The 23,756-nt window shown below is 39.7% G+C and overlaps 1 protein-coding gene across 1 annotated transcript in view; it reads left to right on the forward strand.

Annotated features, from left to right (window-relative positions):
- Positions 1-23,756, forward strand: part of LOC117892167 (transcription-associated protein 1) — a 95,426-nt gene that overhangs the window by 58,356 nt on the left and 13,314 nt on the right. The window contains 6 exon segments of the mRNA XM_034798233.1: positions 3,595-3,776; positions 3,778-3,891; positions 15,521-17,107; positions 17,162-17,447; positions 18,602-18,752; positions 20,038-22,831. Coding sequence (XP_034654124.1) covers positions 3,595-3,776; positions 3,778-3,891; positions 15,521-17,107; positions 17,162-17,447; positions 18,602-18,752; positions 20,038-22,831 — 5,114 coding nt within the window.

A 23,756-nucleotide genomic window follows, 5' to 3' on the forward strand; every position in this document is an offset into this window, starting at 1 on the left:
AAATGGTCGATCAGATGATACAAATGGTGTTTTTTAATAAACACCGTTTTTCATTAGCTTTGCACCGCCCCCACGAAGGATGAAAATCTCTCATATACTCAATTTTAAAGATAAAAACGCAGTTTCGTAGAGGATGGCCATATCTAGATCCCCGAATTAAGATCGGCTCAGATATTATAGCTAAAATGAAGAAATTCACAAGCAGTGGCTTCCCACCACCCCTTCCACCAACTATGCTTAAGCTTGCTTATTGTTGTCATTCTTTTCGCTCAAGGAACCAAAACCAATATTTTTTTAAAATATGGAGCTTAGATATTTTGGTCTGATGATATATTTGTTTTTCTATGGCAGAATTTTTCTAAACAAATTTAAAAAACTTGTATTTTTTTCAAGTCTTGTTTTAGCTTTTTTTTCATATCTAAGTACCTTAAAGTATCATTTAAGTATCTTAAATCTGGTTGTAATGATCTTTGTCATTATATAAAGCCTAAAGCACCTAAACAATTTAGCTTCTTCCTTTCTTAAACTATTCACTCTATTCGTCATGCTTACATGGAAGTAATCTTTTAAAATTGGTCTCCATGAGAAAGGTAACAGCAATGTTAACCGCTATTCCTAAAATGTTTGAGAAAATTGTAACTCCGCACTTGCAACAACTCTGCAAATCGTTTATATCTCCAGCTCAGCGACGATCAACAACCTCTAATCTTTTAGAGTTTACCTTTGTCATCAAAGGCTCACTTGCAGCCAGATGTTATTAAAATTTCAGTAAGGCATTCGATTCTATAAACCACTCTCTTCTTGCACAATAGCTTGACCTCTAGGGTTTCAGTCTAATCTTTTGGGATGGATTCTTAGATACCTGTCTTCTAGGTGTCAAAGAGTTCTCTTCAAAAACTTCTTATCTTCAGCTGTTATGGTTACTTCTGGAGTACCACAGGGTACTTTCACACTCTTATTAATGACCTGCCTTCTGTATTAACAAACTCTCGAGTACCAGTATGCGGAAGATGTTAAGCTCTGTGTCCAATATAAGGATATTTCATTTCATATTTGCGTTAGATCTCTTAGATCTAGAGAGATTAGATTAGAGAGAATTACATTGGAAGATGATCTTGGTGTTAAACTAGACCCCAAGTTATTTTTCTGAACACATTTCTAACATGGTAAATAAAGCCATGAGCGGGATTGGTTTTATAAAGAGGTGGTCAAAGGAATTTGATGACCCCTATATAACGAAGACTCTCTAAACGAGAAGGGACGTCTGAGCCGCTTTTTACGCGTCACAACTTTTATATGGTACTCAGAACTACAGCTGCACAATTTTTAATATAAAAGAAAACTAAAAACGCCATTCCGTAGGAATTGACCATATATACCAGATCACCGAATTGGGATCAGATAGGATTATTAATTTAGCCAGAATGAAGAAATTAATTTGCAGTGGCTAAACCCAACCCGTCCCGCAGCTTTTATTTGTTTTTTGCTCATTCTCTCATTCACACTCTGCTTCTGCAGTGTGCGGCCTCTGCCTCTGCAGTGCCCCTCCCTCTAGGGGAGGGGTGCGAGCTAAAGGAGCGTGTTGGCGTGAGAAGTGTTGTAGATGTAGATGACAGATGAAGAAAAAATGTAAACTTTGACAAAAAAAACCGCTAAGGGACAGATGTTACTGAGTTCCGGGTATAAAAGTTGTGACGCGTAAAAAGCGTCTCACACGTCCCTTCTCGTTCTTCTTAGCCTTAAGCTCTTTTACAACCAGGGGCTCTGGGAAAAATTTGGAAGAGCAAATGTTCTCGAAATGAGTCGATACGCTAATCTTGAAAGATGCTATCTCCCTGGCATAAGATAAATTAAACTTCTCCACCTTTAAGCCATCGGCTTTTATTTTGCTTTGTATAAACGCAATTACATCATTAGATGTGAGGTCAGGGTCAAGCCGAGAGACAAAAACTTGCCGCTTTGGTGGGACTCCCACCAGAGGTTTTAACACCACAGATCTGGTACCTTTGACGGCAATATCCGCTGGTCCGGGACGTTTATTGACTGGTGGGATCGAAATAGATGGGATACGATGTGGCTTTGGAGCGGACTCGACAGAAACGGACGTCACAGTACTAACTGGCTGCATGTTCTCCGAGATGATCGATTCGGTAGCCGAAACTTGATCACCAGCAGCTGTCGTTGCCCTTGGAGTGGCAAACGAAATTAGTTGCTGCACTAGCGGAGTGGACCGAGACAGTTGATTAGCAGCGAGCGGTCGGGGGACAGGCACTTGCAAATCCCGAGGAGTGACTTTTTTGCGCCTAGGAGACTCATTCAGCAGTTTAAAACCGCTGAATTGAGACTCCATGTCTAGAAGCCGATCGTACTGTTTTTTTAAGCCCACGGTCAGCTCCTTAAAGTCCTTTCGTCATCATTCTCGACAGACCGACATGCCTCGCAACTGTAATGCAGACCATTACGCCTAGAAATTGCGTCACACACGAGGCCAGAGAACCCAGTACATTTTGCGTGCACTATGTTATCGCAGAGCCAGCAAGGGATGCTCGGCTGGTCGTGGGTGCTCTGCTTCTTGCAGGTTTTAGCAGAACAAACAACAACGTATTCCATATTTATATTATATATATAAATATAAAATAAATAAAAACGAGAAGGGACGTGTGAGACGCATCTTACAACTTTTATACCCGGCACTCAGTCAGTGTACCTGTAACATATTGTTTTTTTTTTTCGAATTTTACATTTGACATTTTAAATTTTGTCTACACCTCTCATCTACATCTACATAACTTCTCACGCCAACACGCTCTTTTCGCTCGGCCCCCTCCCCTAGAGACGCACACTTCACGAAGCAGAGTGTGAATGTGAGAATGTGCCAAAAATAACAAAAAAATCAGCTGGACAGGGTGGGTTTAGCCACTGCAAATTAATTTCTTCATTCTGGCAATAATAATGATCCAATCGGATCCCAATTCGGAAAACTGATAGCTATGGTCATTCCCTACCGAATGCGTATGCGGAATGGGGCTGGGCTGATTTTTGAAATACACTGGTTTCAGTGTGAGCAGTCTGGAGGCAAAATTTGGTGGCTCTAGCTCTTATAGTCTCAGAGAACTAGCCGACAAACAAGATGGACAGACAGACAGACAGACATAGACTCGGCTATTGATGCTGATCAAGAATATATATACTTTATGGGGTCGTTTCCTTCTGTGCTTTACATACATCCACTTTGTGCGTAAATACAATATACCCTATTTACTCTTCGAGTACCGGGCATAAACAAATTTATCGGTTTAACTGTGCGAGCAAGAAAGAGAATGGGCTGGCAGCTATAGGTATAGGCAGGTATAGGCCCTGAATGCCACCGATTTTCGTCTATTGTAAGGTAGAAAGGGGGCGGTGCAACACACTTTTAAAAGTGTGACACCACAGCAATCCTAATGAAAATGGGGTTGATCTAGCTCTTATAGTTTGTGAGATCCAAGCGCTCATCAATACAGACGGACAAACAGACAGACATTGACTTGACCATTGATGCTGATAAAAAATCCTTTTCAATACTTTATTAATATTAACCAAATATATTTTCAGATTTATCAAATACCTATCATAAACTTTTTTTTCACGAGTTGCTCACATTAAGTGAAGCCGAAGATGCAACATTGGCTAAATTGGATTGTTATAAAAATGTTGCCAATCTGATACCTCTTAGGACTAGCGCATTACGAGCACTGGCTGCATGCCATTATATCTCTGATATCGGTTATAAAGAAAAAAATTATTAATATAATTTTTAAAGTAATGGAAAATGATAAATCAGAGCTTCAAGAAACTGCGTATCTCTGCATGAAGCATTTTATAACTGGAATTACACTTGAAAAAGAAAAGGTAAGTTTCACATGTTTTGTGTGTTTAATAAAACTATTTCATGGAAAAAAAATTGTAATTCAAATCCAGTACTCAAGAAGTACAAGATATGAACGAGGGCGGGCTGAAAAATAGTCGCCATACCTAAGAATAAAAGGTTTTTTTTTTTAAGACATATCCGTTTGAACTTTTTTATACCCGGTCCTCGAAGAGTAAATAGGGTATATTGTATTTGTGCGAATAACGGTTGTATGTAACGCACAGAAGGAAACGTTTCCGACCCCATAAGTATATATATTCTTGATCAGCATCAATAGCCGAGTCTATGTCTGTCTGTCTGTCTGTCCGTCTTGTTTGTCGGCTAGTTCTCAGAGACTATAAGAGCTAGAGCCACCAAATGTTGCCTCCAGCCTGCTATATGCTCACACTGAAACCAGTGTATTTAAAAAATTAGCCCCGCCCCCACAAAAGGGCGAATACCTCCCAAAGCTACAATTTTGAAGATAAAATCGCCATTCCGTAGGGAATGACCCTATCTATCAGATCATCAAATTGGGATCCGAATGGATCAGCCAGCCTCTGCCTCTGCGCGGCCTGCGTGGATCTGTAGTGTGCGGCTCTAGGGGAGGGTGGCGAGCGAAAATAGCGTGTTGGGGTGAAAAGTTCTGCAGATGTACATAGATGTGCGGTGTAAAATTCGAAAAAACCATATTTTACAGGTACACTGACTGAGTGCCGTTACATGCGTCTCACACGTCCCTTCTCGATTGTATTTATTTTGTATTTATATACTAGCTGGCACAAGTCATGGTGCTGAGCGTTAAATTCTCATCTGGCTGCCACAACCGAACCGAACAAACGTCAGCGGTTCAAATGCTAGTAATGATAATTGCTAATAATGATAACTGAAATAAGATTGCCAAGTACCCAGAGAGGAAATTTATTAATTGTCTGCAAAAAAGACAGATCTTAAATAAAAATTGAAAGACGGCTCAAAAAAAATAAATAAAAATATACTAGCTGACCCGGCGAACTTCGCACCGCCTAACAGTCAATGAATGTCGTGTAACTTTTTGGCTGAACTAATTTAGGCTTTGAACAATGATACAAAATAATATGTTTATATAGATAGAAACAAAAAAGTACCAACTTAATAGCGCGTGATTTCATCGTTGGTATTGGATGTTTGGATACCAAAAACCGCCATGTCGCTCCCTTTCGTGACATATTTGCAAATCTATTTAATTGACTTGACCGAATTGCAATCACTTGGCATGCGCTCTAAAGCAGTCTTGAACAGCCTGACCAATGCATGATGTTCATGAAGCATTTGCTGCAGATCATGGAGATTTGCTCTCTTCGTAGCTGTGTTGATCCCTTGACGCCTGTCAAGTTGTTCTTCCATATTGCCCATGAAGTATATTTGCAAGAATTTATGCTGTGCATCTTTTATAGGTTGCAATGATCCAATGCGATGGTAATAGGATTTTCATTCAAGCACTTTGTGGTAAACGACATTCTTTGTTTTTTTGGTCAGGCGGAAGAACAAATAAAACGGATGGTTTGCCGACACGTGAGCATGCCACGTACAATTGACCATGAGAAAAACATGCATTTTCTAGATTGAGTCCACAAATAGTCAAGGATTGGCCCTGTGATTTCTTGATCGTCATGGCGAAGGCAAGACGAATCGGGAATTGAATTCGTTTAAACTCAAAGGGCATATCCGTTGGGATCATCGGAATCCTTGGAATAAGAACTTTCTCATCTTTAAATTTTCCTTTAAGTATCGACGCCTGAATCACATTGCTCATCAGTTTTCTTATCACCAAACGCGTTCCATTACACAGTTTTGGTTGGTTTAAATTTCTAAGCATGATGACTACCGAGCCAACTTTAAGTTTTAAATTGTGCGGTGGTAAACCAGGCACATCCAAGGAGTTTAAAAATTCAGTTTGATAATTAGTGGCTTCTTCTTCGTTTGTTACACAGTCGATAGATTTAAATGAATACAGAGTACCTACGATTTGATATTGAATTATAAGATTGAGGTCATCTACATCTTTATTTTTAGCGGCCAAAATTGCTCGCTCACTTAACCATTTAGTATTTTTGTGGTTAGCAATGATATCCGGGAATACTTTGTTGATAAGCTCGTCTTTTGATGATACGAAATTGCAAAAATTTGGAGGAAATTAAATCAAACCGCTCGATTTGTCAACAGGAACACGGCCATTACCGATAGTCAGCAATTGCTTCGAGAAATCATCAGCAGATAGATCGTTCAACAACGCAACTCTCATATTTACAGACAGTTGAAGTTTCTTTACATATCGCCACAAATTTGATGCTTTGAGGCAAGCGTTTATTTCGTCGGCAGCAGTAAATCTTGGAATGACTGGTAGTGTTTGTCGGAAATCGCCTGATTCTCCATCAGATAATTGACTCGCGATATTCCGTTGCTTAATTGCATTACGGCTTCGCTGGGAAAGATCAGATCTTCTAGGACGCGGCATTGTTATTAAAATGATTAATACAAAATTAAACAAATAAATAAAACAAATATTAAATATGATTAAACAAATAAAAATGAACAAAAAATTAACTTTTTAGACAAATTTCTGAACACACACATGATGTCTTCAGAAAAAAATAAAGTTTTGTCTTTAAGGCCGCAACAAACAGGCCATAAGTTGTTTTTAAGATGTATTCTGCTACTCGGGACGGAAACAAATCCAACAAATCAAAAACCATGGCAATCGGTCCAGCCGTTCTCGAGTTAAAAGTGTTGAACCAAATACGACTTTCTTTTATATATATAGAAGAAGATATAAATTTGGAATACGTGGTTGTTTGTTCCGCTCAAACCTGCAAGAAGCAGATCATCCACGACCAGCCGAGCATCCCTTGCTGGCTCTGCGATAACATAGTGCACGCAAAATGTATTGGGTTCTCTGGCCTCGTGTGTGACGCAATTTCTAGGCGTAATGGTCTGCATTACAGTTGCGAGGCATGTCGGTCTGTCGAGAATGGCAAGGTCACGTTTATGAGGCAGACGCGAAAAGGCTTTAAGAAGTTGACCGTGGGATTTAAAAAGCAGTACGATCGGCTTCTAGCCATGGAGTCTCAATTCAGCGGTCTCCTAGGCGCATAGAAGTCACTCCTCGGGATCTGCAAGTGCCTGTCCCTCGACCGCTCGCTGCTAATCAACTGTCTCGGTCCACTCCGCTAGTGCAGCAACTAATTTCGTTTGCCACTCCAAGGGCAACGACAGCTGCTGGTGATCAAGTTTCGGCTACCGAATCGATCATCTCGGAGAACATGCAGCCAGTTAGTACTGTGACGTCCGTTTCTGTCGAGTCCGCTCCAAAGCCACATCGTATCCCATCTATTTCGATCCCACCAGTCAATAAACGTCCCGGACCACCGGATATTGCCGTCACAGGTACCAGATCTGTGTTGCCAAAACCTCTGGTACCTCTGGTACTGAGTACCGGGTATAAAAGTTGTGACGCGTAAGAAGCGTCTCACACGTCCCTTCTCGTTGGCACCTATATTTATCCAAAATCGAATACGAATAAGTTAAGGTTTAAACATTATAATCGAATATTTAAACCAGCTGAAGCCAATTGCTCGCTCTTTCGCCTGGCCAAATAAATGTTTACAGGGTTCGATACGCAACCTATGCGGTGAGTGATTAGCACAGAACTGTTTTCGGCAGCGACGGCCGATCTTGTCTGTAGGCGCTTCGGCAGCTGCAGAGCGCACTTTCTCGGGGAGAGCGCAGCAGCGCTACAGAGCGTTAGACTAAGCAGGGCTATTAATCTATGTTGAACTTATGTTATGAAGCTTAGTTGTTATGATTAAATAGCTGCTGGCCCGAACAATATATTTTTTGCTCTGTATACCTCTCTGAGGTATTTCTGAAATAGGAATTTTTTGCTTTCTTTCTTTTTGCCTTTCTTTAGGTTTGGAAACACTATATAGTCAGAAGGGACTAAATCTAGAGAATAGTGTAGTTAGGGGATAAATTCGTAGAGTAATGGATGGATTTTTACCATTCAAACTGGGCATGTCTGCACGTTGCATTGTCCCGCTGAAAAACTTTGTTTCTTGTCCAAATGCGGTCGTTTCTTTTTATACCCGGTACTCGAAGAGTAAATAGGGTATATTGTATTTGTGCACATAACGGTTGTATGTAACGCACAGAAGGAAACGTTTCCGACCCCATAAAGTATATATATTCTTGATCAGCATCAATAGCCGATTCGATTGAGCCATGTCTGTCTGTCCGTCTGTCCGTCCGTCCGTCTGTCCGTCTGTCCGTCTTGTTTGTCGGCTAGTTCTCAGAGACTATAAGAGCTAGAGCCACCAAGACTGGCACCAGACTGCTGTATGCTCACACTGAAACCAGTGTATTTCAAAAATGAGCCCCGCCCCCGCAAAAGGGCGAAAACCTCCCAAATCTACAATTTAGAAGATAACAGAAAACTAAAAACGCCATTCCGTAGGGAATGACCATATCTATCAGATCACCAAATTGGGATTTGATTGGATCATTATTATAGCCACAATGGAGAAATTAATTTTCAGTGGCCAAACCCACCCCGTCCCGCAGCATTCACACTCTGCTTCGCGCTGTTTATGGCCTGGCCCCTGACACGTCACTGCCTCTGCCTCTGCCCTGACTCTGCAGTGTGTGTTTCTAGGGGAGGGTGGCGAGCTAAAGGAGCGTGTTTGCGTGAGTAGTGTTGTTGATGTAGATGACAGATGTGCAGATGTAGTACTGAGTGCCGGGTATAAAAATTGTGACGCGTAAGAAGCGTCTCACACGTCCCTTCTCGTTGAAATTCGAATTAAATCTATCCAACAAGTTCGCATAATATTAATATTCGCCATTAATTGTTTTACAATTCTGAAGGTAGTCAATGTGGATAATACCGAGTGCATTAAAAAAAACTGCCTGTATGGCTTTATTGGCTTAAAAACCCACCTTGGCCGACTTTGGCTTAAAACCCTGTGAAACCCTGTGTTTTGACTGAGTTTGTCTCTGGTGTTTTTCGGTGGATCTACGTTGTATACGCGGCTACGAATCGGTGTAGAAATGTGTCCATATTGTGATTGAACAACACCAACCACTCCTTCGAAGTTGTCAGTTTATTTCGCTCGTGGTCGATTGTGAGCAAACACGGCAGCCATCTTTCGGAAAGCTTTTTTATACCCAACTGATCATTCAAAATTAAAAACACTTGTCGATGTGGTTGCCCATAGCTTCCAGAATATCTTGCAATTTCACCATAACCATAACGTGCATAACCATAAATTGCACCATAACGAGAATTTTTAAAGTTGTTTTTGGGATAGGACCATAGTTGGGACTCCAGGATGTGGCCTATGTGCTTGTACGGGCACAATGAAAAACAGTAAGCCGTCTTTTTACCATTCAAATATGTATATAGTGCAGAGTCCCCATAGTATTTGTCAAGCCTAGCATTGAATTCAATGTCTTTTTTTTTTCGAAAATTCGAAATACGATGTTCACGTCTTACAAATTTGTCCTAAAAATCCAAAAGTGACCTTGATGAGACTCCCGTCAAAATTAGAAGAGTTGGAAAAACCGTCTGAAACTTTCTCAGCAATGAGCTGATAGAAAATACTAATCGAATAAAATATTTATGTGCCGTCACAAATGTGTTATATATATTGTATATGTATGTATATTGTATTTGTGCGAACGGTTGTATATACCGCACAGAAGGAAACGTTTCCGACCCCATAAAGTATATATATTCTTGATCAGCATCAATAGCCGAGTCGATAGAGCCATGTCTGTCTGTCCGTCTGTCCGTCCGTCCGTCCGTCCGTCTTGTTGAGCGCCGGGATCTCAGAGACCATAAAAGCTAGAGCCACCAAATTTTGCATCTATACTTCTGTATGCTCACACTGTTACAAGTGTATTTCAAAACGAGAAGGGACGTGTGAGACTCTGCTGTGTGTGGCTCTTGTGGAGGGTGGCGAGCTAAAGGAGCGTGTTGGCGTGAGCAGTGTTGTTCATGTAGATGACAGATGAAGAAAAAATGTAAAATTTGACAAATAACCGCTAAAGTGCAGATGTAGTACTGAGAGCCGGGTTTAAAAGTTGTGACGCCTAAGAAGCGTCTCGCACGTCCCGTCTCGTTTGTTTTTGAGCCGTGTTTCAACTATATTTAAGATCTGTCTTTTGCAGACAATTATTAAATTTCCTCTTTGGGTACTTGGCAATCTTATTTCAGTTATCTTACAATTATGTTATTATTAAGTTCTATGAATAATTTTGATATGTCTAGCTACTTAGTTCTAGGGGAGGTCCAGCGGGTGATCTCTTTTAAGTCTTCTTGTGGTTGTGCTGTTGTCCAGCAGGCCAATAGCTAGGTTGTTATCTTGCTGGTGGAGGCGTGTGAGGTACCTGGTGCTACTCTCAGTGGTCACTTCCGTTACCCACGATATGTCGAGGACGCTGTGGGTTGTGGCATTGTCGTAGTAAATATGTGCATTACCGACTATTCGAAGGGCTTTATTTTGGAAAATTTGTATGATCCGCCGGTTACTTGGTTTGGTAGTTCCCCACAGTTGTATGCCGTATGTCCATATTGGTTTAATGATCGCCTTGTAGCAAGCAGCTTTGACCGCAGGTTGAGTTTGCTTTTGCGGCGAATTAGCCAATAGAGTTTCTTCAGCTTGTCATCCGCCTGCTTTTCTTTTCTTACCCTCCAGGTAAGCCTCCTGTCTAGTGTCATGCCAAGGTATTTCGGCGTTTCTTCATCCGGGATAATGACCCCTTCCAGGTATACAGCTGGACAGTTACCCGGCCTTAACGCGAATGTGGTGGCTGTGGACTTATAGTAGACCGCGATGTTCCACCTCCTCTACCAGTTGTTGACTAAATCCAGCTCTGCTTGCATTATTTGAGAGACCCGTCCGGCGTATCAGCAGTGGCTACGAATGCTGTGTCATCAGCGTAGGTGGCGATGAGTAGGTCGGGCCTCTCAATCACTGGCAGGTCTGCAGTGTAAAGATTGTAAAGCAGTGGGCCGAGCACACTGCCTTGGGGGACGCCAGCTCTGATGATCTTCAGTGTTGAGCTCGCATTTCCGCATTTCGCAAAGAATTGTCTGTCAGCCAAGTATGAGGCAAGGAACGCATAGTAGGACTGCGGTAGATTCCTCCTGATTTTTGGAGAGCGTCGCCAGAAGACTGATCGGACGATAAGAGGCAAGATTGGCCTCAGGTTTCCCAGGCTTTGGTATCGTTACTACCTGGGCTCGTTTCCATTGCGCTGGAAAGTGCCCAATCTGCAGACATCTGTTAAAGAGCTTAGTGATAAGTTCAATGCAGACTGGGGGTAGCAGCTTCAGTGCGATTGCATTGATGCCATCATCGCCTGGCGCTTTATTGTTCCCAAGCGCGGAAATGCATTCCTTCGTCTCCTCTTCCTGTACTGTGGGTATTTGACTGCCGCCTTCTTGAGTGCTAGTTGGTTCCTGTTCTGTCTCGGAAATTGCATCGGGTATGCATCTAATACGGGGAGTGAAGACGCTCTCCAGATGTTGTGCAAACGCGTTGGCCCTATTCGCCTCTGACCTGCACCAGCTGCGGTCCGTGTTTTTAACTGGGACTGCCCTTTTTTGGTGCCGTTTTATGTTTTTGGTGACTTGCCACAAATTGTGTTGTGGTTTATTGGGCTCAAGCTCCTCCTGGAAATTTTCGAAGGACTCCCTTCTCAGACTGATGAGCAACTCCCTTAACGACTTGGCGGCTCTTTTCAAGGATGCCTTGTCACGTGGGTTCCTTGTAAGGAACCAGACTCGCCTGAGTCTTCGTTTTGCATGTAGTAGTTCGGCGATCTGGGGGCTCCATAGGTGCATTTCCCTGTCAAGGATCCTAGGTCGGTGCCGATGACTAATTGTCATGGCCGCATATGCAGCTGCTTGGTGAATGTTGTTGGTAAGCGCGTCAATAGCAGCCTCAACATCCTGGCCACTGTCTAAGATTGGATTTAGGTTGGTGTTTCCGATCAGCCAGCGTTGGTACTTAGCAGCATCAGCAGGTTATATACATAAGCCTCTTGGGCGCTGAGCTCATCACTACTGGGGCGTTTATGAGCAGTTTAACCGCGCTGTGGTCAGAGAAGAGGTCCTCGTCTGCCACAGTTTGTATTATTCCTGGGTCCACGCCACGGGAAATTGCAAAGTCCAGAACGTCTGGAACCCTCAGCGCATCGGTGGGCAGTTCAGGTTATTAGACTGGATCTGTCTGTGCTCGTCCCTTGGGGTTGTTGACTCTGGAGCCCCACCAGAAGTGCTTCGCGTTGAAATCACCGCCGATGATAAATCTATTACCAAGTAGGTTTATCAGTTGGGCATACTCCTCATCTCTCGCATTGTGCCTTGGTGGACAATAGGCGGCAGCGATCGTAAGCTCTCCTAGCGCGGTGTTGACTCTGAATCAGGGCTCGGCACCCATAAAGTTTTTTTTTTTTATATTCCTTTATTTATTCTCTGAATTTTCTTACTTTTCTACTACATTCTTACACTAGCGGGTATATAATATGATGCGGGAAGTATTGGGAGGGGGCGCCCCACGCGCGCGGTTCTGCCGCAAAGCATTGCTTCGCACCCATAAAGTGAAGTGCGCTTGTGTGTGTAGCTAAAACACGAAGATGCCTACGCCAAAACCGGTTTATTGCTTTACACTGGGCGAAACGAAGCTGCAATTTTTTCGTGTTGAAACTTTCAAGGAAAACACAAATTTTAAGCAAAACAGTAAAAAATTGAAGAAATATATGACAAAAATGAATACAATTATTAAACACTACTGCACGCAACATAATCGTATATAATGCATTGCGAATTGCCATCTATAATTTGAAAAAAGAAAAAGCGTAGCGTGATCTTGCTTTGTCGACGGCTGATCAGCAACTGAGGTCAATTTTGGTTCTGTTTTTGTCATGTAAGCGAGACAACAACAGCCGAAGTCGCAGTGCCAAATCCACACGAAGTTGTGCTGCTTTTTTATACTGTCTGTGTACCGGCAGCGGTGAAATAAGACCTTGACGAGAAGTGCGTCCCGGAAATGAGCAATATCTCGATTTGATTGGTCTTGCAGTTGTGCTCAACCTCTGGCCTGCTATTACAGAGGCCGTCCGCATTCCATATGGTAACTTTTAAGTCTATTTGCATAGCTTCGACCCGACTGTAGCCAACATGTTTGTCGATTGGCTAAACATTTTGTCGAGCATCCTCTCCATCATTGACTCCATACGCAATACTACTGCTTCTAGTTGATTTTCAGGCGTTGGGACCAGATTATTTATTGTTGCAGCCTCTGGCGGCATCGGCATAGCTAAAATTGGGTCTGACACTTGGCGATGGATTGCCAGTTGGCACCCTGTTAGCCTGGTACTGAGTTATGTTGGTAAGGCAGACTACACAGACTCACTTATGCCATAAGAAAAATAACTACATATTTTAAGGTTAAATATATATAAAATATGTAAATAAAATAAAAAACAGTGGCACTCAAAACAGAACAAAACAGACTTTAGCTTAATCAGCCTAAACTTTATTCTACACATGTACATTTTTCTTATTAACTAATGACCTTTCATTTTCTTGAAGGACAATCGCAGACCTTCAAACATTCACTATATTTACAATCAGAAACAATGAAAATGTTGGCAAGTTCAAACAAATAACTTTAAAGGGTTACCAAAAACTCAGGGTTTGGGGATATATTCGATTTTTGGTCGAACTATGTAACATACATATATACAAATACATATTCCTGATCCGCAGCAATAGCCGAGTCAATGTCTGACTAGTTCTCAGAGACCACAAAAGCTAGAGCATCCAGACAGCTGTGAAACCATATTGTGAAAAGTGTATTTACAAATATCGCACCTTATTATGATACATATGAACATATGTACAGCTGTGTTCCTAAAAATAGTGGCACCGCACCTCACCACTTCAATAAATTTTTTGAGACACTTCCAGTCTATCAAATTAAAGAATTGATATCTTTTTGAATAGACTGTTCTTCATCTTATTGGTTTTCATGATTTTTGGTAGTGTTCGAAAAAAAAGACGGAACTCAAAGTAAAACCCAAATTTTATGTTCTATATGTTTCTTGAGCTTTAATGTATGTAACGCAGAGAAGAAAACGTTTCCGATCCCATAAAGTACATATATATATTCTTGATAAGCATCAATAGCCGAGTCGATATAGCCATATCTGTCTGTCCGTCCGTCTACTTGTCCGTCATGTTAAGCGTCTGGATCTCAGAGACTATAAAAGCTACTAGCTAACCGGTGTATTTCCAAATTTCGACCGCCCCCTTCCGCCCCTGCAAATCGCGAAAATTCACAATTTTGAAGATAAAATAAATCTAAAAATGCCATTCCGTAAGGAAGGACCATATCTATCACATCACCCAATGGGGATCAGATTGGATCATTATTTTAGCCATAATGAAGAAATTAATTTGCCGTGGCTAAGCCCACCCAGTCTAGTAGCGTTATTTTTTGTTTTGCACATTCTCTCATTCCACACTGTGCTTCGGGCAGTGTTTGCCCCTTGGGAGTGGGGCGAGCTAAAAGAGCGTGAGATGTAAATGTAGATGACCGGGTATAAAAGTTGTGACGAGTAAGAAGCGTGTCACACGGCTCTCCTCCTTTTAATAAAAATTTGTTTTGTTTTGTTAGTTTTTGTTACATTGTTCAGCAGGCTTCATCAGTGTTAGTCAAAAATTATAAAAAACATGAAGACAGAAAGCAAATGTGACGGGTTTCTTCTGATTTGCATTGTTTACATTTTTTTTTCGAATTTTATATTTTAAATTTTTTTCTACACCTGCCATCTACATCACTTCTCACACCAAGAACCCCTTTTAGCTTGGAAACGTTTCCTTCTCTGCGTTACATCATTTTATCATCAAAAGACACGCAAGGACAAAACTCCCATTGATGTACATACATTACTTTTTCAACTAATACTATTAAGTTTGTATAGTTATAGTATGATATAATAAATATTTATAATACATATCATAGTTATAATATGAGCATTTCCTTGGCGATGTCAGTTAGGACCGAAAAAAAGATTCATATTTCTCATTATGTTTTTTGTAAAGAAATGTCTAAACTTGTACAATACAATGGCTTCATGACAAAGTGGCCTGAAAACTGAACTGCTCTTTAAACTTTTAATTATATAACTTGCGAAACAAATGTTTGCAATTTATAGCAAATCTCTTCCTTGCAATCAATTTATTAGAGACAAATGCAAGTGCCCTAAACAAATTCTAATTTATTTACTATTTTGCTTTTTATATCTTTGTTCTAAACATACGTTCGAGACCGAAAAGAGTATTTCATTGTATTTTCCTTGCATTGAATGCAAGCAAGTGTTAAGTTAAGTTATGTTAAGTTAGATGTCCGCAATTTAAATATATAAAACGTACGTTAGCTAACCGCAGAAATTCCCTTATTTACATGCACATATCTTCACGAATCTGATATATCCATATATTCGAACTCTGACTACCAGTATAAAACAACGATTTTATGAAATATTTTCTTAATTTCCTTTACTTTATCGAATTTGTTCTAGATTCAATCTGCGATGCGCCCACTACTTCTGAAGTTGGGAGACCATAGGAATTTATCTATTCCAGCAATTAAAAGATTGTCATTTTTCACTCAGTTATTTCCACAAATGTTTAATGAAAAGCTTAGTGAGCAAATATTGCAACATTGCACTAAAATTATTGAAATATTTGTTGGTGATTATAAGTGTACCAATCATAACACCAATTTCTTTGCGTCATCTAAAGGTGGAGAATATGAACAGAAAATTGTCACACTCATTGAAATGTTTTATCACATCTCAGCGTCACCAAAATATATTGAAAAGCTATGCCAACTCGTCCTTAAAACGGAAAACAACTTGATGATAGAGGCATCTAGTCCATATAGAGAAGCGCTCTTAAAGTTTCTTCAACGGTTTCCTGCTGAAACTGTAGATCTTTTTGTAACGGAATCAGTGATAATAGATACTCAATGGAACCGTTTTTTTATATTTATTTTAAAGCACGAGATGGGAACCGCTTTTCGTTCTGTGATAAAAAACAATAAGTATACAATATTATTGACGTATCTAAATTGGAGTTCAGATATGCACCAACCACAAAAATACGAAGCTCAACATCAAGCCGTTTTGATTATTTTTACACTAATGGAATTAGATGACCAATGGATTCCAACACGTCAGGATATTGTAGATGCCCTTAAGAGTATGTGGCATGGTCATTTGTATTCGACATGCGTAGAAAATGTTGCATGCGATCTATGGCATTTAATTGGAAAAATACTTTTGCTATATTTTTCAAACAATACAAACGACATTGATCTACTGTTTCAATTATTAAGGGCATTGTGTCATCGATTTATTCCTGACGTCTATTTCTTGCGAGACTTTTTACAAAATACTGTTGCTCAAAGCTTTACGGTCAATTGGAAACGAAACGCATTTTTTCACTTTGTTGAAAATTTTAATAACAATTTAATTTCTGAGGAGTTAAAAGCAAAAATCATTACGGCAGTTTTAATTCCATGTTTCACTGTAAGTTTTGACAAAGGCGAAGGAAATAAACTAATAGGCGCACCTCCGACTCCATATCAAGAAGATGAAAAAAATATTGTCTCCGTATTTATTAATAAGGTGTTTGATCCAGATAAACAATATGACGATGCAGTGAGAATTGCTCTGCTACAGCTTGCGTGTTTACTGGTTGAGCGTGCTTCTCAACACATACACGATGGTGATGCTAATAATAAGAGACAAGGAAATAAGCTTAGGCGCCTCATGACCTTTGCCTGGCCTTGCTTACTTAGTAAAAATTCGGTTGATCCTACCGCCAGATACCATGGCCATTTATTGCTTGCGCATATAATCGCTAGGTTGGCCATTCATAAGAAAATCGTCTTACAAGTATTTCATTCTCTACTGAAAGGACACGCATTAGAGGCCAGATCAATTGTAAAACAGGCCTTAGATGTCTTAACGCCAGCTATGCCATTACGCATGGAAGATGGAAACACTATGTTGACTCATTGGACAAAAAAAATTATCGTTGAAGAAGGTCACGCAATGCAACAGCTATTTCATATTTTACAACTCATAATTCGCCACTATAAAGTAAGTCGTATCGTTTTTATACATATTTATATATTAATTCTGCATCTATTTTAGGTTTATTTTCCTGTAAGACACCAGCTAGTGCAACACTTGATTAACTATATGCAACGTCTTGGGTTTCCTGCAACTGCGTCTATTGAACACAAAAAGCTCGCTGTTGATTTAGCAGAAGTTATTATTAAATGGGAACTGCATCGCATTAAAGAAGATGAACGGGAAGCTAAAATTGATGGATCCGAAGATGAAATGATTCGGGAAACCTCAACTAAACGCCCGGGAATTGATTTGTTAGAGCACAGAAAGAAATCAGCTGAAACCCCAAGAGAATCCGCTGTACAAGGAAAGTAGTGACCACTCTTATTTACATATGTACATAAATAAATCTCATTTTCGTTAAGATAGTCGTTATTCCCGGTACTCGAAAAGTTAAGTATACACGGTACTCGAAGAGTAAATAGGGTATATTGTATTTCTTCACCAAACTTGATGTATATAACACGGTAACGTTTCCACCGACCCCATAAAGCATCTTACTTGATCAGCATCAATAGCCGAGTCGATATAGCCATGTCTGTCTGTCCGTCCGTCTTGTTGAGCGCCTGGATCTCAGAGAATATAAAAGCTAGAGCCACCAAATTTTGCTTCCAGATGGCTGATCATACTGTGACAAGAGTGTTTTGAAATTACGCCTCGCACCCTTCCGCCCACGTAAAAAACGAAAATTTGATGTATACACAATTTTGAAGATAAGATAAATCTTTAAACGCAATTCCGTAGGGAATGAATTGGGATCAGATGGGATCATTATTATAGCCAGAATGAATAAATTAATTTGCAGTGGCTTCAGCAGCTTTTGTTGTTTTTTTAACATTCTTACATTCAAACTCTGCTTCTGCAGTGTGCGGCCTCTGCCTCTGCCTCTGACGCGTCTCTGCCTCTGCTGTGGCTCTGCAGTGTGCGGCTCTAGGGAAGGGGGCGAGCTAAATGAGCCTGTTGGCGTGAGAAGTATTGTAGATGTAGATGACAGATGAAGAAAAAATGTAAAATTTGACAAAAAACCGCTAAGGTACAGATGTGCTACTGAGTACCGGGTATAATAGTTGTGACGCCTAAGAAGCGTCTCACAAGTCCCATCTCGTTCAACTTTGACTTGAAATAACAAACATACATTTTTTTCCCCGATATTCTTTATGTACACTCTATCTTAGTTTTTGTGTGAAGTCCTTATCTGCGCTTTTGAACCGTTTGGTTTTTATATAAATTTAAGCGACTCTACCTCGCGCAGAAAACGGTAAAAATTCGGTTTCTACGTGATTTTGTCCTGCAACAGACTTTTATATCCAAAGCGTTCAAACGTTTTTCGGCTTTTGTCACCTCCTTCCGGCTGAGGCCCCACTCTGTAACGTTCGATCTGCTAAAAGCTTTGTTCTCCAAAGTTTACTTATCTTCCTAGGATGGCTTTATTTAATATGTACATATATTATACTTTTACAGGGGTTGGATCATATGCAAAAACTGAGGACGTTCTTCGTTCCATTGATAAGTCATATTGCGATACGGTACTAAATTTTTTAGTCCGTTTAGCATGTCAAGTTAATGACCCTCAAGCTGGAATAATATCACCTGGAGAAAGTTTATCTCGAAGGTAAATAAATAATCTTGAATTGAAATTGTATAGCAGGTTCGCGATTCTGTCTGTCCGTCTGTCTTGCTTGGCTCATAGTTCCCGAAATCTATACTGCTGTGCCAGAACACTGAATCTGTTTTTTTCAAAAGCTTGTTCCGCCCTTATCCGACCTCACACAGGACGAAAATCTGTGGCATTCACAATGTTGACGATACAAGAAAATAAAGAACGCAGTTTTTATTTGCCTAGAGAATGCCATATCTACCCTTTTTCAGATTCTTGATCAAATCAGATCATCAGATAGCAAGAATGAAGAAATAACCTTTCAATGGCTTAACTTCACGGCACGGCGTAAGCTTGTTTGTTCTCTATCTCGCTCGCAGTCTGTCGTGCAGTGTGCCTATATATAGGGTGCCTATTCAGTCAATATATACGATAATAATGATCCGATCTGATCGGATCGGGGATCTGATAGATATAGCTATTCTCTACGGAACCAGATCGGCATTCTGGTAGATATGGTCACGCTCTATGATTATCCGATTTCTGGTTTCTCGCATCATTGAAACAAAATTAAGGGTGTATCTGGAGTTTGCATCCAAAATTTTATTATTCTAGCTCTTATAGTCTTTGTTAACTATATTCCAACGACTTCGCAGCCCTTGTCCGCTTTAAAAACTGATAAAGATCATATAATAGTTCTTGATGATTTCAACCTGCCAGGGACTGGTTGGGCTTTGGTTAGCGAGTCTAATAACCTTGTGCCCATGTCACGGCATGACTTTATTGATGGCTTTTTAGACCTGTCCCTGTCTCAAGTCAACCATGTAAACGAGTAGAGACGTATGAGACGCTTCTTACGCGTCACAACTTTTATCCCGGTAAACCCACTGGACGGGGTGGGTTTAGCCACTGCAAATTAATTTCTTTATTCTATACGGACGGACAGACGGACGGACGGACAGACAGACATGGCTAAATCGACTCGGAAACGTTTCCGACCCCACAAAGTATAAATATTCTTGATCAGCATCAATAGCCGAGTCGATTGAGCCATGTCTGTCTGTCCGTCCGTCTATCCCTCTGCGTGTTGTTGTGAGAAGTGTTGTAGATGTAGATGACAGATAAAGAAAAAATTTAAAATTTGACAAAAAAACCGCTCAGCTACAGATGTAGTACTGAGTACGGGGAAAAGTGGTGACGCTTAAGAAGCGTCTCACACGTCCCTTCTCGTTAATCATACTTATTGCCTCAGATTTCGTGCCTACATAAATATAAAATGTTACATTTTATTTATTTTTAGATGTGTTATGCTGTTAAAAATGGCAATGCGTCCTGAAATTTGGCCTCAACCTTTTGATATTAAACTTAACTGGCTTGACAAAGTACTTGCTACAGTGGAAACACCTCATCATAATTTGAATAATATTTGTACCGGAATTGATTTTCTAACATTCTTAACTACGATATTAAGCTCAGAACAATTGGTTTCTATTGTACGACCAGTTCAAAGAGGTTTATCTTTGTGTATTATACATCAAAATACACGTATTGTTCGTTTAATGCATATGTTTCTCACACGACTAATGGGAATCTTTCCTCCGGACGCACAACATAAGCATGATGATCTCGACATCTTATATAGTGCAATCAGTAAAATGATAACGGACAACCTTACATTTTATGAAAAGAGTCCGCAACCAAATGCATCGTCTCTTTTCGGCACGCTGATGATATTAAAAGCGTGCACGACAAACAATCACAGCTATATCGATCGAATTTTAGTCCAATTTATAAGAGTTCTTAATCGCCTTACAAAAGATCACATAAATGTTATTACTAGTAATAATGTAAACATACAACCTCCAGATTCAAATTCGTTAGCTTTGGAACTTTTAGTGCTTTCATTGGAATTGATAAAAAACAGAATATTTATAATGAGTGTGGAAATCAGAAAACTTTTTATAGGCACAATTTTGGTTAGTCTAATCGAAAAAAGTTCAGAAGTAAAAATTATAAAATGTATAATTAAAATGCTTGATGACTGGGTCAAAACTAAAGAGCCTAATATTATGACCCAAGTACCTTCAATTCGCGAAAAATCAGCACTACTAGTAAAATTAATGCAAAATGTTGAAAAGAAATTCGCTGAGAACATTGAATTAAACGTGCAGTTTTTGGAAATTATAAATTTTATATATCGAGATGAAGTCCTTAAACAAACCGAGCTCACTAGTAAATTGGAAGGAGCCTTTCTAAATGGCCTAAGATTTCAAAATCCACATATTCGCGCCAAATTTTTCGAGATTTTAGATTCTTCCATGCGTCGGAGGCTTCATGACAGATTGCTGTATATAATTTGTTCTCAAGCCTGGGACACAATCGGTTCTCATTATTGGATTAAACAATGCATTGAGCTGCTTATTTTAACAGCAAATACGATGACTCAAATTCAATGTTCCAATGAAGCTTTTAAAATACCTAGTATAACATCAGTTATTCCAGTTAATTCAACTGAAACTCAGGATAATACATTTGTATCCTTTCTATCTTCTCAATCCGAATCTTTCGAGAATGTCCAGAGCGTTGATGATAAAGATGATGTGTTTGATATCGATTTAAAACTTGAATTTACTGCAGTCCGCAAAGATGACTGCCAACAAATATTACCGACCAGACGTGATACTTTGGTGGAACTCATTTATAAACAATCTGAATTTCTTGAAGCAAATCGAAATATACGTACTGATCAGATGCTTGTTGCGACTTCTCAGTTATGTCATGTAGATACTGAACTAGCTGAAAGTGTATGGCTAGCGATATTTCCTCGTATTTGGAATATATTTACTGAAGATCAACGGTACAATATAACAAAAGAAATAATACCATTTCTTTCGTCAGGAACAAATGTTAATCAGAAAGATTGTTTTCCAAGTACGCTTAATACTTTTGTTGAGAGTTTGACTAAGTGTACACCATCCATATATATTCCACCAAACTTATTAACTTACCTGGGAAAATCGCATAACCTGTGGCACAGAACCATATTAGTTTTGGAAAATTTGGCAGTATCACAATCAATGCGAAATAAAGCCAATAATGAGGATGGAACAAATCAGACTGAATCGGATATACATCAATCAAATAATATATATGACTCATTGTCAAAAATGTACTCAGCTATGCATGAGGAAGACCTGTGGGCAGGCCTATGGCTGAAGTTTGCGAATTATCCGGAAACAAACGTAGCTGTATCATATGAACAAATGGGCTTTTTCGAAGAAGCACAAGGCGCTTATGATCTAGCAATGACCAAATTCAAGCAAGATTTAAACAGCGGACTCGTCACTACAAATATAAATAGTGAATTGCTACTATGGGAAAAACACTGGATGCGATGTGCAAAGGAACTTAACCAGTGGGATATTCTATTGGACTATGCTCAATCAAATAAGGAAAAAAATATGTTTCTTATACTTGAAAGTTCTTGGCGTGTCCCCGACTGGAATCTGATGAAAAATGCTTTAGCAAAAACTGAGCAATGTTATTTAAAACACCAGGGTTTTAAATTAAATCTATACAAAGGATATTTGTCTATATTACACCAAGAAGAAAGACAAACAGGAAGCGTTGAGCGATATGTTGAGATTGCATCTAGTTTATGCATTCGGGAGTGGCGACGATTACCAAACATTGTATCACATATTCATTTGCCATACCTTCAAGCTTCCCAACAAATTATGGAACTTCACGAAGCAAGTCAGATTCACCAAGGTCTTGCCCAATCACGAAATTCTTCGTTGCATGACATGAAAGCTATCGTAAAAACCTGGCGTAACCGTTTACCAATCATTTCCGATGATTTGTCTCACTGGAGCGACATATTTACTTGGAGGCAACATCACTACCAAATAATAACCCAACATCTGGAGCAACAAGCAGATCAAGGAAGTACAATGCTAGGCGTGCATGCATCTGCTCAAGCAATAATTTCTTTTGGAAAAATTGCTAGAAAACATAACTTGACTGGAGTTTGTCAAGAGACATTATCAAGAATATACACTATACCATCTGTTCCTATTGTCGATTGTTTTCAGGTAATAATATAAAACTCATGTTTTCTCATTCGAATTTTTGTTTGCATGCTATAGTTTATGAATATTTATGGATAATTTATATAATTATGTACATATTTCAGTTTACAAACATTTTCATAAAATTGGTTTGTAGATTCAAAAGTGCAAATTTGACTACATAGAGTTATAAGTGGAGACATTTGTTTTTCCTTTTCAAGTTGGTTTCGTAGTCTCGTGTGTGTCTCTCTATGTTTATTCACACAGTGTACGCAGAATACAATGGAAAATATTTGCAACGCCAAGTCAATTGTTGTTATGTGTTTATATGTTTATAACCGTTTATCCCTTTCGTCCTAAATGTATTTAAATCATTTTTTTTTTCTGTCAAGCTTCTTCATAAAGTTTGAAGGAAAGGTATGTGATCTCAGAAGCAACACAAAAGTGCCAAACGTCTCAAGCGCTAAAAATGAAGGCGCATATTAAGTCGAGAATGGATACACGCATTGCCATCATGTATTGATGTGTCACCGCACACATGAAATTACGAAGCAGACTTGAAAAGGAAACAAAACTTTGTTTTTGCGAGAGTCGTTTTGCGTTCAATGCTCAAGAGAGCCAACGCCAAACTCTCTCACTGGGAGCCAATCCACTATACTGATTAGGCAACCAGTTTTTACTCGATTTGAAGCCTCTATGAGCTATATTTCAGATTGAGTATTATAGTGGGAGAGTTACTTTTCCCGTATTTAAGGCTTGTTTTTAGATAATTTAGGTTACATTTCCAAATGGACTGGCTCTGATTGACCATTTTTATACCCGGTACACGAAGAGTAGGATGCATGTAACGCACAGAAGGAAGCGTTTCCGACCGCACAAAGTATATATATTCTTGTTCAGAATCAATAGCCGAGTCGATTGAGCCATGTCTTTCTGTCCGTCCGTCCAT

The sequence above is a fragment of the Drosophila subobscura genome, chromosome E (assembly GCF_008121235.1).
Source record: "Drosophila subobscura isolate 14011-0131.10 chromosome E, UCBerk_Dsub_1.0, whole genome shotgun sequence".
In the NCBI taxonomy this organism is placed as follows: domain Eukaryota; kingdom Metazoa; phylum Arthropoda; class Insecta; order Diptera; family Drosophilidae; genus Drosophila; species Drosophila subobscura.